Source organism: Lepeophtheirus salmonis, chromosome 9 (assembly GCF_016086655.4).
Source record: "Lepeophtheirus salmonis chromosome 9, UVic_Lsal_1.4, whole genome shotgun sequence".
NCBI lineage: Eukaryota > Metazoa > Arthropoda > Copepoda > Siphonostomatoida > Caligidae > Lepeophtheirus > Lepeophtheirus salmonis.
Window position 1 is genome coordinate 22,879,587 of NC_052139.2, and position 18,576 is coordinate 22,898,162.

General features: G+C 32.2%; 1 protein-coding gene across 1 annotated transcript; it reads left to right on the forward strand.

Moving 5' to 3' along the window:
- Nucleotides 1-12,146: 12,146 nt before the first annotated feature.
- LOC121124327 (uncharacterized) lies at nucleotides 12,147-18,057 on the forward strand. Its single transcript, XM_040719479.2, has 5 exons — nucleotides 12,147-12,326; nucleotides 12,383-13,033; nucleotides 13,086-13,292; nucleotides 14,341-14,524; nucleotides 17,766-18,057. Exons 1-5 carry the CDS (start codon nucleotides 12,191-12,193, stop codon nucleotides 17,899-17,901), a joined length of 1,314 nt encoding a protein of 437 aa, XP_040575413.1. The 5' UTR covers nucleotides 12,147-12,190; the 3' UTR covers nucleotides 17,902-18,057.
- The last annotated feature ends 519 nt before the right edge of the window (nucleotides 18,058-18,576 follow it).

Consider the following 18,576-nt stretch of genomic DNA (forward strand, 5'->3'; position numbering starts at 1 on the left):
GGTTTAAAAGTCCATTGTTTTAATTTATTTTGCGATTGTTTTGTTTAGACCTGCAGGAAGAGGAGTTTTTTATATTCTACAACCGAAAATAATCGTGAGTGTCTTGGCAAATATTGCTTCTACTTTCAAATCATTATCTCCTCTCATTCTAAGAATAATGAGCCCGTTTACCACCTTTAGAGTTATGTTAAACCTTTTGGTAATTATAGAGGTCTCATTCAATCACATAAATAAAATAGTTACATAAATAACATCCATCTTCCGCTTTGTTCGACTTGCTGGTGTATATCAAGGGATTAAAGGGCTCTTACCTCCCCGACCAACTACCCTCCGAGTGAGTATGAATTCTTGTTTATATTATTCATTATTACAGACATTCATAATATTCATATATATCGTTACGGAGCAAGATGCTTTTGAATTCTCTCTATACGACGCATACGGTATATGGACTTCAAACACTATTTTTAATTATTAACTTTAATATTATAATATGTACTTACACCTAATTAGTTCAACTCTATCTGAACAATCAAAAAATTGTGTGATGTTGGTTAATTTATGCTTATCGTCAATTATTCTGAATCGTAAAAGTTGCATTATGTATTTAAAATCAAATTCAATTTATGGAACGAACGATTTTCTGAAGGAATATCATTAATTCTACATTTGGATGTACACGAGCCTCTCCAAACTTCCTGCAATAAGCCAATTTGTTTCTATTTGATTTAAAAAAAAAAAAAATGTTGAGATTTAAATATCTTTACTTTAAATGAGTAAAAGAAATGAGCAGTCCTTTATACGAAAATAAAAAGGAAAACGAATACAAGGTAAGAGGATGAATAATTAATATTATCAAAACACGTCAAACTCCAACATATATGAAATCAATATCAATAGTTAATTTACCCCAACATTTTCAACAAGCTTGAGCACATAAATACTTTAGTTTGAAATCATTACATTTTTCTTAATTCTTGATGCAAATATCGTCATTTAAGACATAAATAGTTAATAATGTAACTAATGGCATGCAAATGTACATGAGTTAATATTTATAGCCAATTAGTTAACTCCAAGCTCCAGGACCAGATCAACAGCGTTAAGATTCGCTGGAGGTGTTTAGCAATTCCATTGCAGAGTTTGGGGAGACGCTGGACCTATTAAGCGCCTATTGTAGGATGTGCAGTGTAGGGCTCTAGGATTTCCGCCCCTTCAGTTATTATGATAAATCTGGCCATATCATTGTATCCTTTTTTATTTACTACTGCACTTACGAAGTATCATCGAATATTTGCAAGGATAACTATTTGTGATGAATGAGTCACACTTCACTAGTAATTACGTGGCTTTGGAGTCTTATGATGTTTTTATAACAGCAATTACACAATCCTAAATATATTCTATATATTCATGATATATATTAGTTATTACCATCAATTTTTACATATTAGATTTGGCAAAATGTATTGCTACTGTTCTATTTGCAATTCAAGCATCAAAGTCAAGCGAGGATCTCTAGCTCATGAACTTGAAACTGAGGATCGAAATGTGTCCTTTCATTCTTTTCCAAGAGATGCTAACCTTGCGGCCAGATAGTGTAGCCTTATTCCAAGAAAAAACTAGAAACCTTGCCAAATGATCGCACTCCCGCTCAATTAAAAACACGATCATTTTATCGATCGAATATACGTATTTAAATTTGACAACTCTTTATGATGGCAATTAAATTCAATATATGTTCGATTGGTGACAACCATAGTTTATAATAATCCAAATGATGAATTTAATTGAAATATGTTTGCACCTTTAGCACAAAAATTTTAAGAACCACTGTCTAAGGGGACATGAGTTTTGTAGATCTTGTGTCAATTTACTACATAAAAATATACGAAAATTGTATTTCAGTTGGGAAAATTCGTTTACAAAAAAATAAAGATTGATCTTACAACGGTATTTCCAAAAAGGAAGGAGCCGATGGTGTCTCTGGAGGAACCTATATTTGAGTTTTCTTAAAGTGGCAAACTCGTCAACAGATTACAGCAGAGAGTCACTGATACTCCACGAAAAAAAGAATTTAGCTTATCTTTGAATATAATTTTAACTGACTATTCTTACAATCTTTAAAATTATTGTCCCTCAATTTTTTGGATATTATCGTATAAGATGTAAAAACAGAAAAATTTATACATACTTATATAAATGAGCAAAAATTGATAAAAATGATGAGCGTACTTCCCCTCTCGCTAGAGAATTTTTATTTGATGAGGATTTGACAGCCTTTTCAAAACATTGGTACTTTTGTCATTGCCATCCTCATGTATATTGTATAATTCCTAGAATTGATGGTCAGAGTGTCGGACAAATTTCAATAATTTCTTCGAAGGATTTATAAGACCTCCCATAGAAATAAGCATAGACAGTTAACTATATATATTTGTATTTGAGTATCATTTATTTTCTGTTCAAGATCTGGATATAAAGATTTTTTTTTTTTTTTGCTACCCTGGTCTAAGCAATCACTTTGAATTCTTTAAAATGTTCTTGCTGGAGTATTTAATTCCTAATGACGGTTTCTGTGAAGGCCAATGTCTCCAAATATTCAATGTGTTCCGAAACTTACTAGAATTGTATTACATCTAATAGTCCTCTATTTTATTCTGATTCATTGCGTCTACGAAAAGTTCACTGCATTATTTGAATCCCGAAGCAACTTCATTACTAGAAAATTTGATCCCAAGGTAAGTTCATCTCTCATACTCAACAATGCATATATTTAGAATAGTACTAGAGAAATCGGTCAAAAACCTTCTTTTTTTTTACTGAAGGACAATTTTTTAAAATTACATTTTGCCGAAGGACTATTTAGAACATTAGGCCGAAAAATTATGTTTAATATATATTCATATACAATTATAAACTATCATTCAATTTAAATAGGTATTGTTCAATTTTCATATGCTACGAGTATATATTTTATGTAGGTAAGTTAAATTGTCTTCTTCTGTATATTATTTTTAATATTCAAATACATTAATGATATTCTTTTTGTTCGTCAATCCATGTGTATCTTCCAATATGAATAATCTATTATGTCGTATGATTATCAATTGATAATTGAGAAGTGATTAACACTTCTTCCATTCGAATAACTATCGTTTTGTTTATTTTTTAATTTATTTAACTCTTTAACTTCCTGCTCAACAGTTTGGTAGAGCACATTCTCTGTGACCATATCTTCAACATAGACATAGAAATATATTTTCTTCTAGTTCATTGATTAAAAATCATGCGCGTTTTTAAAATACACTTTACCCATGAATCAACATCGGAAAAATTTGGTAGATGCCTATAAAAACCCTGTGGGTCATGTAAAAAAAGCAAAATTGATTCTTTGTCTCTTGTGAGGAAGTTACAGGGTTAAAGTACTACAACGGTAAAGATTCGAACTACATCCGAACCACATTTTCATGCATTCTGTTTATTTACTGAACCCAATTTTCCAATACTTTTCCAAAAAAAGGAACAATATTGCAGCAATTTTGAGTTTAATATTTTCGCTGAACTCTTCTAACGTCACAAACTTATTAATGTATACCAACGAATTCAGGCGACACGAAATAAAATAATCTAAAAGTATTGAATCGTACGATTGAGTAGGTCAATTTTTCGAATTAACACGCTCGCCAAATTTGATGTACAATAAACCGATTGTAACATTTGGTGTGTGATAAATGGCACCGAGTTGTAAAAAATACATGTTTCCCAAAAATCTGTTAACATGGTATAATAGCGATTTCCATTTACAAAAACGTGGTAATTATCCTCTTCGACGAATAATATGTCTCAATGATCTCTCCGCCATGAAATCTACCACAATAAGTAAATTTTTCGGGATGCAGGGATGTCTCCTGAAGCACTTGTGGATTTTTGTTTGACCAATAACGTATATTTTGCTTATTAAAAAAGCCCTTAGGCCAAAAAAGAGCACTGATCGGTTATTTTGATAATAAATTTGGATAATTGTTAATCACTGATTACATGATGAAATGAATACTAATGAAGTTTCTAAATATCTCAGATCAAAAGTAAATACGACGTCTTTTTTCCCAAATGGTATTAAAAAAATTGAAGCGTCCCTCATGGAAAATTTACTAGTTAATTAAAAAATATTTTTCGGTAAAAGAACACTCATTAATTTAACTTATATGATGTATATAGATTAAGAACAATATTTTTTTATCATACTATCATTTTGAATTAAATTAAAATAGACCAATATCAATATATTAAAGATCATTTTTCGCCCTAAGTGTACTTAGTTGGCATGTCTATTCGGCTATATTTACATTTGGCAAATTATCCTTAGGTAAACATGTTTTCGACCAATAGTCTCCTCACGTTAATAAAAAAAATAAACTATTATGTAGTACTATATTTTATTCTACTTTTTAATACTAAGATTTAATCATTCTATATTTTTAATATACTCATTATCCTAGTAAATAAGAACTTTTACTTAACGAAAAACATTATGTAACCAGATTGCAACAAATTTGTTACATAGTTTTATGATAATTTGATTTCACTAAGTTGAATATTGATATATTACTCATTTAACTATTACTCCTTGTGGCAATTGTCTCATATTATTTAGATTTTTACTTTATATTTTAAAAATACATTTGAAATTTGTACAAGTAAATTAAACAACGCACTCATTTTACCAACTCTTATAAATATACTATCTACTACTACTGAAGAAGACATATAAAGACTTCAGACATAAAATAAAAGAACAATACAGGCAGATTTTGACATAATACCCAACCACTCATAGTTTATGACGTCACTATTGCTAGAATCTTCAATTTAATGTATTATACCGCCTGCTAGGTAAGAAAAACAGATTTTTGACAAAACACACAATCACTTATATACTATGACGTCAATATTAAAAGCGTAGTCGTACGGCGCTATGGTATAACCTTGTATTTCTACTAATGATATGTTTTGTGGGTTCAGGAGCTTAAATTTGATGTTATAATTTTTGTAAAACTAAGGGAAAGCAATGATTTTCAATGTCAAATTAACATTAAATTTGCATGGTTGAAGTAAATAACGAACATAAATACATTGTTTTAGTGGAATATAGAACTCTTGTGGAAATCAAAAAAAAAAAAAATCAAATTTTTGTATAATCCTTCATCCTCAAATTGAGCCCCAAAGATATGCCTCTAAAAACTTTGAAAATATAAAATCAGTGACTTAAGTTTTTCCAATATTTGAGCGCCACTTAGTGGTTAAACGATTTTAATATTATTATTTTTTTAGTAATCATATTTAATGATACTCTATGCAAGAGCGTAGTTAAAATAAATTTTCACCGTAGTGGGTATAAAATTGTTTGAAAATTTGTTGAAATATAAGGAACTACCTAGTAGTAATTCATTTTCTAAACAGAATCATATAACTGATTTTAGCAAGGCCTTTTGCCTTCTCCTCACAATCTTACAAGAAAAAAAAACAATTTCTTATCAGAAATAGATGATTTGCATTTCCATAACTTTTTTTACTTTAACTTTAGATGGAAATTTATTTCATTATCGTTTTTCTCACGCTCTTATGTTTAAGACAGCATTTTTTTCATTTTGGTACTAAGCGTCAAGGTAAATGGCAAAATATGATTTTTGAGAATCATAGGGTCAAAGACAATTATTAATTCATAAAACCTTAATCATTTTATTTATCAGACCCTAATATGTATTATAAATTATTACATCGTTATACAGTCTTATATACATATAGTAAATAAAAATTACATATTTTAATGGATTGAATGAGATAATTGTCTCTAATTATCCAACTTTTTTTGTCCGTTATCGATCCAAAAGAAACAAACAAAAAGAAGAAGAATTACAAATTTAAATATTTGGTGTGATTATGAGTACTTAATTCCAATTTTAATCATTGGCATCAAGTAATTTTTGCAGTCAATTAATACAGTTTAATGGGGTAATGCTTTAATGGGATTTCTTCGTTGTATCTTGTAAAAAAATCACTTTTCTCTCAAATATAAGACGTCAGTGTAAACACGCTATAGTATTTTTAATAAATAAAACAGAGGATTTTTATCTGCTGAGATGTTATATACAATGTTGGATAGGTCTTAAAACTGCAATCATATCCGTTTGGTCCTAATAGAATTTTTAAGTCCTAGGACCGGTCTTTATTGATCTTTTATGGTAACTAAAACAACTCAAATGACGTATTTACTAACTATATTGTTCAGCTGTCCAACATCTTCAAGCTATCATTTATTACTTTGTTCGTGTTGATATAATTCAATACGCTCAAGCCACGGCGTAGACTCGCTAACAAAAAATAATCTATGTATTTTGTTGGCAGCTGTCCATTCGCTCCTCTTGCTTGAAACGTCATGGCTATTGCATAATTTATTCTTTTTCACAAATAAAAAGGACATATATATAAAATATACATTGACCATTTGATTATTTTTATCAAGAAATTTTGGCTATCATTCACAAATACAAATTAATAACTACTCTTTGAATCAAAAATTAATAAGCATTTAGTGTTGAGACTCTGTCCTGCACCGATTTTTTTTTGGGTCAGTCTTAAGTAATTTTTTCTTCCGATCTGGAGAGGATATTTCAGTCCTGACCGCGGACCGATTTTTTTTCGGTTTCATATATTATGAGAGAGCACATTTATTTTTGTCTAGATCGGCCGTCGTTGATTTATTTATTATAGTTAACAAAGAATAAATATCTGGATAACCTTGAAAATCTCAAAAGTATTGTATATATTCTAAAACAATTACATTATTGATATGACATATTTTTATTCATGCAAGCTACCTATTTTTAAATTTCGTATGGTGTCATTGAACTTGAAAATACATATGATGTCATGTTATAAATCATTTATCTTTGAAATCGGTGTAGACCGATTTTTTTTTGGGAACGAACTAGATCGATTCTGTCCTTTGGATCAATTTAGTCATAACTTTTCCTTTAGGCGGATCTACACCAAACTTTTCTACGAGACCGGTCCAGACAGTTTTTATGATTTATTTATTTCGCTAACTACCAGATGATTTGGGGCCATTTTCTGTATCTTTTTGGAGTAAAGGTGCGCGTCATACAATGAAGGTAACGAGTAATGAATGACTGCACGTATTTTGGTCTATTTGAATAAAATACTGAGACCTCCCTAGTGGAAGTTCACATATAACAACTAATATTCTTAAATGTAAAGGGTTTTTCATTAGGGACATTTCAATTTTGTTTCCCGTTAGGGATAAAACAACGCCATAATTATTTTCATACTTTGAAATTTAGAAACTTCATTAGTATACATTTCATGATGGAGCGATATACACTTGATCAGTGATTTCAAATCATCCAAATTTATTATCAAAATAACTGTTGAATAGTATGCTGATATTCATTACTAAATCATCTTCTGTGATGAAACTCATTTTTAGCTCAATGGCTTCTTTAAAAAGAAAAATACATGTTATTGGTCATTGATAACTGACTTTTTTGCTTTAACTGCAAGGTATGTTTCGAGAAAATGGACCATTTGATTGGTCATATGGGATCGTGCAATTTAACAGCTTTAGATTATTGTCTTTGGGGTTATGTGAAGTCACTGGTTCACAAAAAGCAGCCAGCGATGTTAGAAGAGCTCAGAAAAAATATCAAACGCAAAATCGTTGCTATTTTTTTAAAAGTAGTGAAAATTGGGTTAATAGATTGGACTTCTATAAACGTGCTTATGGTGGTCTTGATAGAGAAATCGATTTTCATTCATACAGGTATATATTTATAATTTGTACTAAAAAGTAAATTTGGCAAAATCTTAAACCGTTAATGTTATATTTATAAAAGACTGTAAAAGTGCTTTTATTATTTGTAGATAATAATTGACTACGGATTCATTTAATCTGCTGCTTTTTAAGGCAAGGGCTAACCGAAGTCCTAGTAGGCATTTAATAGTAAAGAATTTTTTCTTGGTACATTTTATATTTCAAAATTTTGATAAATTGATTCAATCCAGGTTTTTACTACGAATAATTTAGAAAAATAGTTGACGACTATTTCTATTGGGAGTGGGGTTTATCTAAAAACTGATTCATTCATCAAATATTTTTAGTGAATTTATTTAAGGGATTCAGTTCATTTAAAAGAATCACAATTCCCTAAAAGTTTACTGAGTATAGAGCTGTAAACTCACTCAAATCTGAATCCCCAATTCAACTTAACTTACCCCATGTTTGGGGTGAATTATAAATTTTTTTAAATTTGTCCTTGATGCTCAGGGAAGCTGTAGCGTTGAGTAATAATTTTCAGTTTGGGCTAGGTGTTAACTTGTACAACTCGTGGGGTGGGGTGTATCATGGGATATTGCTAGTGTAACCCAAGGGCCCAGATGCATTATAGTATATTGAAAGGGGTTCTTGATACTTAGGATAGTGGTGTTGATAGGTTTTGATCCACCTGCGAAACCTTTTGGCCCAAGTATACTTTGCAAAATAAAATGAGTCTCTTGTAAGAATTTTTTATCATACATTAGTTTGATTGTCTCAATAAAAATGTACAAGATCAAGAATGTAAAGCCTTTTAATATATTGGGTCGCATGCCAATTGAAATATTTTATTGGGCCTCAGAACCGATTATGTTAAATTTCTTGAAAAATGGCTACATAAAACAAAACTATTAAATACAAATTAATTTTAATTTTAGACCTAGTATAAATTAATGGCAAATTTAATTTTACAAGGCAAAACTACTTAAAAGTGCGAAAACGATAACTTTCAGCCAGATCGGTCTATTTCTTTCTGTTTGGTATTTGTTTTAATCGAGGGTTTGGCGGGAAAGATTATGCCGGGTTTTTTTCGATTTGCATGAAATAATCATCATACACTCTCTGGAAAAGGGTAAAACTCTCACAAGTGCATATTATCCATCGTTATTGAACCGTTTTAAAACCGAACTGCAACAAATTTGCCCGTAAAAAGTGATTTTCCATCTTGACAATGCACTAGCTCACACTTCAGCAATTGTTGTGGAATAATTAATGGAAATTAGGTTCCAACTCGAGATGCCCACAGCACTTGCAATCTCACCCATTTTAACTCTTTTGTCATCCATCTCAATATTATGGGTTTTATCAATAATTTCTGGAGTAGTAACCTCAACCAAAATGTTCAGCGTCCCTTGTGCCCATATGGTCACAGGAATTTTTTTGAAAACTCTTATAAACTCTTCTAATTGAAGATGGAGAGTCACCATAATGTTCATCATGCTTCTTTTTAGTCTCCTGAGGAATTTGGTCTTTCAAAAAAGTAATGATTAATTAACACACAAAATTTATTCATTTTTTGAAAATCGTTCCACTTCCTCGATTCAAAGAAATGCCGAACATAAAGAAATCGACCGATTTGGCTGAAAGTTGTTGTGTGTTCTTCTAAGAGATGCTACGAACTAAATATAACCTCAATACGTACCAGTAGTGCCATTTCTCAGAATTTACGCGGACTTTTTCAACTACCCTCGTACTTACAGGAAGCGGGGATCAAATTGTCGCCAAAATATTTTTCTTCAGAAAACAACACAAAATATACATTTTTTAACTTCTTTATTGAAAATCAAAACTATGACGAGCATATAGGTATAGAGTAGTCATTCATTTGATATAATCACTATTGGCATCCATAACGGCCTCTGAACCGGCTGCAGACTCTTCTGACCATGTCATTGTCCATGTTGCTTGATAGAGTCCATCAGGCTGACCTTGGTGCTATGGGGATGTTTCTTGGTATGTCTCTCGACATAGCCCCAGACAAAATAGTCCAAAGGGATTAAGGTCGGGAGAGTTAAGATGCCACAAATCCTTGGTTACGACGTCATAACAGTTCTCGGTTAACCACTGCATGGAGATTTTGGACACATGGCAGGGTGCTAAGTCCTGTTTGCCACACCCAGGGCCTGTCTCCGGCCACCCCTTGGATCCAGGGCAGAACCACCTTCTCCATAACATCCAGGTAGACCTCTGTATAGACCTTTAGACCCGTTTCAAACATGTGGGGAGGCATAACATGACCTTCACTGCTGACCACCCCGAACACCATGACCATTGCAGGGAACTTGGTCTTCATTACCTTCCTCACATGGCTGGTGCAGTGGCTATCCACCTGTTGTTCTGCTTGTTGAGCTTCTGATCTTGACGGAAATTCTTTTTATCAGAGAAAAACCACAGCATCCCGTGCTGTTTTAGGTGCTTGAGCTTGTTGAGCAATTTTGTTGACTTCATCAGCCTGTTGTCCTTTGCCTTCTGGGTCAAGATCTGGCCCACCTGCATCTTGTAGCTCTTGCACCTTAAATCCTCAGATACACAGTACCTTATTGTTTTTTAATAACAGCCCAGATCCCTCGCCATGGCCTTCATAGACCTGGTAGGGTCATCCTCAACCATCTTCTTCACCTTGTCGACCAAGTCGGTGTCCCTGACCTTCCTGTCGGCGCCCTCCTCCTTGGGTGCCCTCTTTATGGTGGCATCAACATCCCAGGTGTCCCCTAGCTTCTTACAGATACACTGAACAGTCCGTAAATTCACTCCTAAGGTTGAAGCAATCGTTGAATTGGAGAATTCACCTCCATTATTAACCAATGCCATGACTACGGCGGACCTCGAAAGCTCCTCTTCCACTTATAGCTCTTTATCTCCTCATATGATGACGGCATGATGCTAACTGAACTACGTATCGTCAGCTGACGAAAATAGCTTTCCTATTTGGTAACCAGTTTTTTATTTGATAATGTCGTCTTCAAGTTATCAAGGTTTAAAGTAGGCGGTAATTTGATCCCCGCTCCCTGAACAGATAATATATAAGAAAAAACAAAAAACAAGTATTTACACATCCCAGTTTTCTATTAAGAAAAGGATTGCATTTAGAAGATCATCCTTTATTGATGCCCTTTAGTCACGTAAAATGAATTTTTGTAGCGGAGAATAATTGTCTGACACATTTTTGTGACGATTACATAAACAATAATGTACACACAAGGGCACAAAAACATGGAAATATCTTTGTTTGTGGTGACAAGGTTTTTGTTTTTTCTTGGAGTTAAGGTCCATTCTCCACATTGATTATTGCATCCTCCAATGCTATTTTTGTTGAGCTTGGGTGAAGATTTTGACGAGTCGTGTGTGTCAGACTGAGGGTAGCCTAATTAATATTGATGGGTATTATGTGTATTTTGGATATGTTTAAAAAAAGATACCGAAAATCAACATGGACAATCAGACAATTTGAAGATTCAAATTCAAAGGAGAGTAGCTTAGCTGTCATAACGCTTCATTACATCATCTACAATCAACTGTAAAGAAGGAGGAAGGGAAGAAGGAAATAAACAAGGGCATTGACAAGGATTAATCTGATGTCAATATTTAGTTCTACTCTGGGCCCAACAAGGGCTTACATTGATAACTCCGCAACAAATTTTGAGGGTTACACTCTGTGTCTGATGAGCCCACGCCAGTGTTACATCAGGCTTTTAATATAATTAAACTATATAGGAAAGGAGGTTGACTCCTCACGAGTTAAATAAAAATGACAACGGTCAAGGAAAAGAAACTTCATTCTTCACTACTTAATAAACTTTCATTAATAATTCAAAACAGAGGAAATGCCTCTGGACATGCAAAAAATAGAAAAAAGAACGATAACTTATAAAAACATAACAAACCCGTGACTAGTTATTTGAAACCAGCAAATGAGTTACTTGCAGACCCTTGACTAGGGGGTGGAGGGCTACATCCCCAGACTCAAATCTTGCTATTAAATTTTTCGAAAAAACAATTATAAAAAAAATTAATTGAAATTAATTTTTAACATTTTAGAAAATGTATTTTCTAAAGCAAAACACTTTTTATGGCGGCTGCTGAGTAGTTTCACTTTTGTTGTAATCAGTTGTGAATAACCATGTAGGTAGATTTTTTATAATGAAGTAGATGACTTATAAAAAGTATATTGAATTATAAAAAGCCACAAGATAACAAATCCCGCTTAATGAATACAAATTACAAGAGATATCATTATGTGGCAAAAGATAGAGAGCAGTACGTTTACATGAGTAAGCTTTAGTTACAAAAGCTACCATGTCAGAGACAGTGTCGATTATTTCAAATGACAGCCCATTTCAGGGTTTGGGTTTTGTTTTTGCAGCCTTCATAATTGTATCTGAGACTGCTGGATCAGGAATACTGGCTCTTCCTCAAGCTATGGTTGCCACAGGTAAACAATTTAACTCATTGAAATTCATACTGTCCGTTTTAGCCATTCATTTTTAGGTTATTGGGGCTTGCCTTTAATAGTTGTTTTGGGCATTTTGATGGCTTATAACGGATCGTGTCTGGGGAAGTCTTACGAAATAATTCTCGAAGAAGGATCTACTGCTTCTCATAGAGATCCATATCCTGTCATAGCTGAGGTGTCAGGGAGTACAATTGGTCGAAAATCAAAGTCAATTTTTCGCCAAATGACTATTGTATCCATGGTTGTCATGAACTATGGGTCCGGAGTAGTATTTTTGGTACTAATTGCTCAATATTTAAATGATTTATTTCATCAATATTTACCAAATTACCCGTTAACTCATTGCCACTGGATAATCATCACCGGTATCTTAGTTACTCCAACAACATGGTTGGGATCTCCCAAAGATCTTGGAGTTATATCCCTCGCTTCCGTCATCATTACAGCCATTGCTTGCATTCTCATTATCATACGACTCATTTTAGATTATAAGGAAGGCTATCATCCGAAGAATAATTGTCCTACTTCTAAGGACAATGAATTTTCCTTCCAATCCTTATTGGGCATTATTGAATCCTACAGCACAGTCATGTTTGCCTTTGCTGGAGCCTCCGTATATCCAAGTATTCAAGATGATATGAGAAATAAATCCCACTTCAAATACACAGCTATTCTATCTATTGTCTGTGAGTAAATTACTCTTTTTGTAGATTCAGAGTAATTCATCATTTCATTCAGTGATTATTTGCATGTATGTGCCTGTTTCATGGCTTGGATATGCTCTCATTGGTGATTGTGTAAATAGGAATGTCATTCTCAGTTTAAAACCTGGAATCATTAAATCCTCCGTAGAGATACTTCTCATACTCCACTTGTATACGGCCATCACAATATTCTTAAACCCTATCCATCAATATTTCGAGTTTCTTTTTCATATCAATTCAGGTTTATTTTTACTTATTATAGGATTAAGCATCAAATACACATATTAAGCTATAAGCCAGATGACGAAAGAATGACCAAATTAAGTTAGCTACGAGATTACTTTTTTCTTTTCTTTTTTTTGTAGAAACCCCATGACTAGTGTTGGATCAGTCCTAGTACTGATTACCGAATCAGTCTTCTTTTTTTTTATTGGTTCGATCTTTTTACCATTTAACGATCCTAAGGACCAATACCTCAGTCTGTACTATCTTTATAGGTATTCTTCACTCATAGCTAAGACTGAATACTATATAGAAACGTTGAATTTTATAATTGGTAGATTGAACATACAATACTAAGTTGTAGCAACACAATTCCTATTTCAAACTCCAATAACTTGTTTCTAGAAAGAGGTTAAATTGAACAGCTGATATGACATAGTTAGTTACTACGTCATGTCAACTATTGTAGTTATCATAAAAGACTGATAAGGACTGGTCGTAGGACTGAACAAGCTTTATAGAAATACAAGGTTATACCAGAACTCGTTTACGACTGATGTTTGACTTCCACCACGCTTTTAATATTAACATATTCGTAGATGAGCTCTTGCGTGTTCTGTCAAAATCTGTTTTTCCTGCCCAAAAGTCAGTGCAATGCATTAAGTTGACAATTATAGCAAGCCCGATTACATGATGGTATAACCTTATATTTCTATTAACCTTGGGACTGATGAACTTTATAAGGACTTGAATGATAAGACTGTAGTCATTCAGGGTTTTTTAGACGGATCCAACACTAACCATGGCCAATAAATAACTCTATTACTAACTATGCAATAGAGTTATAAACTGAACTCTATTTAAATTTTGCAAAGAAATGAGTTAATTGTATACATCATGAGGGAAAATGATAAAATAACGAAATCACTAGCGTCATTTTAGAGGTGTTTTTTCCCCTCCCGACCCCCAGCAAACCTTAAACAAGGGCGTTTCGTCAATTTGTTTTATAGCTTTGTTAAGTAAAAGGTGGGTAATCATGTATGAGTTTTTTTTCTTACCAAATTTAGAGTTTAACTGGAAACGCATCGCTTTTCGATCCTCAATCATGGCGCTCATGATATTTGTAGGACTCTCCATTCCTGAGTTTTCTAATCTACTGGATTTTATTGGAAGCGGTCCCTCTGCACTAATCAATTTCATTCTTCCACCTTGTTTCTACTTGTTACTAGTTCGAAGCACATCCGGTTTAAGGTAATATTAAAAATGGTTTTCATCTTACGTCAGCATTGTTACTGTTGGGGGGGAGGGGCACAAAACAAACCCAGTAGACATTTTTTAATTAATCTTAAGAAGAATAATGGGATACAGGGGCGTCTGCAGCGGGAGGCATGGAAGGACAATAGCCCTGCCTCCAAATTAATTTTTTTTTGTTCTGACTAACAAAGGTAATATTTGAGGAAAAAAAATCAATATTTGAAGTAAATATCCATGCATTTTTGAAAATTTTATCAAACATTTTTGTAGATGTGATTTAAATTTACTTTTTTTCCCCCAAGAAATATCAGTTTATTCGAAAAAGCTCTGGATTACTGATTTTTTTTGTGAAAAGTTATGGTTTTTTGAAATTTTTCTCCGAAGCATTAATATTTGAAACATAATTTTAGAACTTATTTCCAAAATTTTTTTGCTTATTCTGAACTGCTTTGGATTTTTGAATTTTTTTTTCAAAAATTTAATTTTTTTAAGAATAGAGATGGATTTTGGAATTTTTTTTTCAAAGTAATTTAATTTTTCAAATTTTTTTCCAAGAAATTGTAATTTTGGCACTTTTTTTTTTAAATTCCAAAAACCAAATCTCCCTTAAATATATAATCCTGCAAACGGCCCTTGACCATTAGATGTCAAAAAGAGACCGAGAAATAAAAGGACTTAAACCGGAATGGTCTAAGTTTGTCTATCATATCTGTTCTTAAAATGTATTACAAATATATTATTGCATCGTAATATAATAATGTGTCCAAAAAAAAATAAAAAAATGTTATGCTATCATGAAACTTTTGCTGTTATATAATGAGGTTTTCCAATATATAACTTACATGATTAAAATCATACAAATATCAAAAAAATGAGATTTAAAGCTTTACTTGATTTTAAAGGGAAAAATTACTACCAATTTTATGGTTTCAGTATATGAAAACTTTATATTTCAGTGAATATAACTAATTCTATGAATGACATTATTATACTTGATAGTGTTTTAGACTCATTTTTCTTTTATATTTTAGGTTAATTTTTGATTAATTTAAGCCTCTTTCTGCATAAATATAAAAGTCTGAGTTAGTTATATCAATTTAGAAGTAAATCATGGGTAAAGTTAAACCTGTTACAAGAAGCTGTACGTTGAAAAAGCTAACACAACCATCTTTTCATTCGGATACCATTTGTGTATTAGTGCATAAGCTGTATCAATAGTGACTTTCTAATCCAATGTTTGATTGTTAAATAACCCCTTGTAAAATTTCATATCAGAAAGTAGAGCTTCAATAGATAAAGGTGCTTTAAACCAGTAAGGGCCATAAGCAACAATTGTAAATCATACCAATCTTTCTAAAGCATTGATAGTTGCATTACTGTTATTTAGTTTTTCACTGTATAATACTGTTTTTTAACTTGTCTTAACTCTGATGGGATTCCTAGTAAAGTCATACTTAGCTCTGTATACTCCAAATAGTCATATTGGGACATAATTTGTTATTGAGTAATATATTATATATCACTCCTAGGCTTCATTCCTCATGATGCTCTAAACTGAATCTTCTTTAATATCCAAAGTTTTCACATAATCTTTATTTATTTCTACCCATTATTTCGAAGCTCCACAATCAATTCATATTCTGGACTTGTACTCTTTTCAAAAATAGACTTACTAATGGTTAAATTAAGAAGAGATGAGGGACTGCTCCTTTATGAAGTCCAGTGTTGGATGTTGCTACATCAAAAGACATAGCGGATACATTTTCTTTTATATTCCTCTCGTTTATAATATTACATTTAGCATTAGCCTGTAGTTAACCAGATGTTCATTCAATTACAGGGATAGTCATTATTTTTTCATTAAAAAATGCTCCAGTTGCAACCACTGTCAATCTTTCTAAATTTAATACCATTTTTGAATCCCAGTGAATTGTGATTCCCCATGGATACTTGGATGTTACTTTTGTGTGATGTGGGTTTCACTTCTTCGGATATATTTTTGCGTGGTTCCTCCTTTGCTATGGCTAATAATGACTTTGAAAGAACAAAATCCTCAATTTCTCCTTCACCAGCTTCAATTGTTGCTGCAATTAGCAGAGTAGTCATTCTACTCGAAATGTCTCCTTTATCAATGACATATTATTTGAGAAGGTTACCTGCTGTTTTTTTAAGCAAGTTGATCATAGAGTTTCCTCTTTAAGGGAAGAAATCTAAATCCTTTTGAACTGAACTTCCTGGCTTAATCATGGATCATTGTTTGCATTGTCAAAACACTGATTTTTTGTTTTTTTTATATGTTAGTTATATATAGAAACACCTCTTAATAAAACAGCACAGGTTTCATGATACTGAATAATTGTTTTTGGGACACTTTATTATACAATCTTACTTCCATATCGACAATAATATAATATTATAGTTGTATGTCCCCTGATAAAAACACATGGGGTATTTTTTTTAAAACGGAGACAGATACAGACTTTAGAAATCTAATAAAAGTTGTTCAGGATTCTGAGTTACGTATCTAAGGCTACATTTCACTCTGATCAAACCAGATTCCTGGGGAGTGGAGGGTAAGCTTGCTTTTTCACTAATGAGTTGATTTTTTTATAAAAAAAGATCGGTTGTCCATGTTTCAAAGGTTTTTAAGGTATGGGGTGTCAATTTCACAAATTAAAAAATTAAAAATCACTTAAAAAAACAAAAATTATTGTACTCATGGGGAAAGGAAGAATGTATGTAAAATACGAATTAAATATAAGGAGGAAGAGGAAGAGGACTAAAGAGTTAGTCTTAGTATGTATTGTCAATATGGTTGAAAGAGAAATATATCATTTCTAATTATTAATTATCATGTTATCCAACGACACGTGTTACTCAATTTTGGAGTTATTTATAGCATTAATAAAATAATTCGAAATAAAAGATATAATACGGGTACTTCCTACTTGTAGATATAATATTAATTATTACAAAGGAAAGAAAAAGATATTTTTTTACTAATTATTCAACTTTTTTCGTTCCGAATCGATCGGAAAAAACAAAATTTAGTCATTTTTAGGGATTTCCAGTAAATTTCCCCTTAGATTCATAATAATATCACTATTTATAATTGACATATTCATTGAAAGTATAAAGTTTTTTTTTCTATATTTATAATGCAATTGATGACGTCAGTGAAAACGCTCTATAGAAATTATATAATAAACACATTTTTTTCTTCCTTTTTTGTAAATAGGAGCCTACCCATTCTGGAAAGGATTCTTTGCGTGTTTATTGCATCATCCGGGCTCATTCTTGCTTTTTTTGGTGTCATTATCTCTCTGAAAAATATTATCTACTCGCATTTTACACTACCCTGTTACTTGAAATAGACAAAAAATCAAATTTGATATCTACCATGAGATAAATTGTTGTAATAAATACTCTGCCTTGTGAGAGAGATAAGATTGAGAGCCCACCACAAAACACTCAAAGTTTTACGTTATATTTTGTGATAAAATATAACTAAACCAAATTGTATCTGATAAGATTTTCGATTAATCGTGTTTATTTCATTTAAATAATATAAATGATTTAAAATAGTTTCGATTTCATTATCATGTTACTAAATTAAAACCCAAGCAATAACATATTTTGGAAACAAAGCACCCATAATATAAATAAAGGGTGTATATTTGTTACAACTGTGTTGAGTTAACGTAAAACAATATAACACAAAAATCAAGAACAGGAGAAATATATGCGTATATTACAGGGTGAGGATTCCAAAATTAGAAGATTTTGAAAGCCCTTTTCACTTTTACACATTTTTATGGCAAATTTTTGAAGCAAAAGTTTGTAATTCAACAGTTGTCTACACTTTTCATTCAATATGCCCCCCTCCAATCTGAATGATGGCTTCGATACAGGGACGAACAGAAGCACAAGTGGTCTTGATGAAGTCAGAGGACAAGTTGTTCCACTCCTCTCTGATCACAGTGTTCAGGGCATCGACATTCGGGTGAGAAATCTTGTTTTTCTTGTACTCAGAGACACACAAAAAAGGT

Excerpts from the sequence above, each read along its gene's own strand:
- LOC121124327 (XM_040719479.2), top strand. The coding sequence starts at position 12,191 with ATGTCAGAGACAGTGTCGATTATTTCAAATGACAGCCCATTTCAGGGT. Across the intron at positions 13,293-14,340 it reads TCTTTTTCATATCAATTCAG|AGTTTAACTGGAAACGCATC; the intron begins GTTTATTTTTAC and ends TACCAAATTTAG. Across the intron at positions 14,525-17,765 it reads CGAAGCACATCCGGTTTAAG|GAGCCTACCCATTCTGGAAA; the intron begins GTAATATTAAAA and ends TTTTGTAAATAG.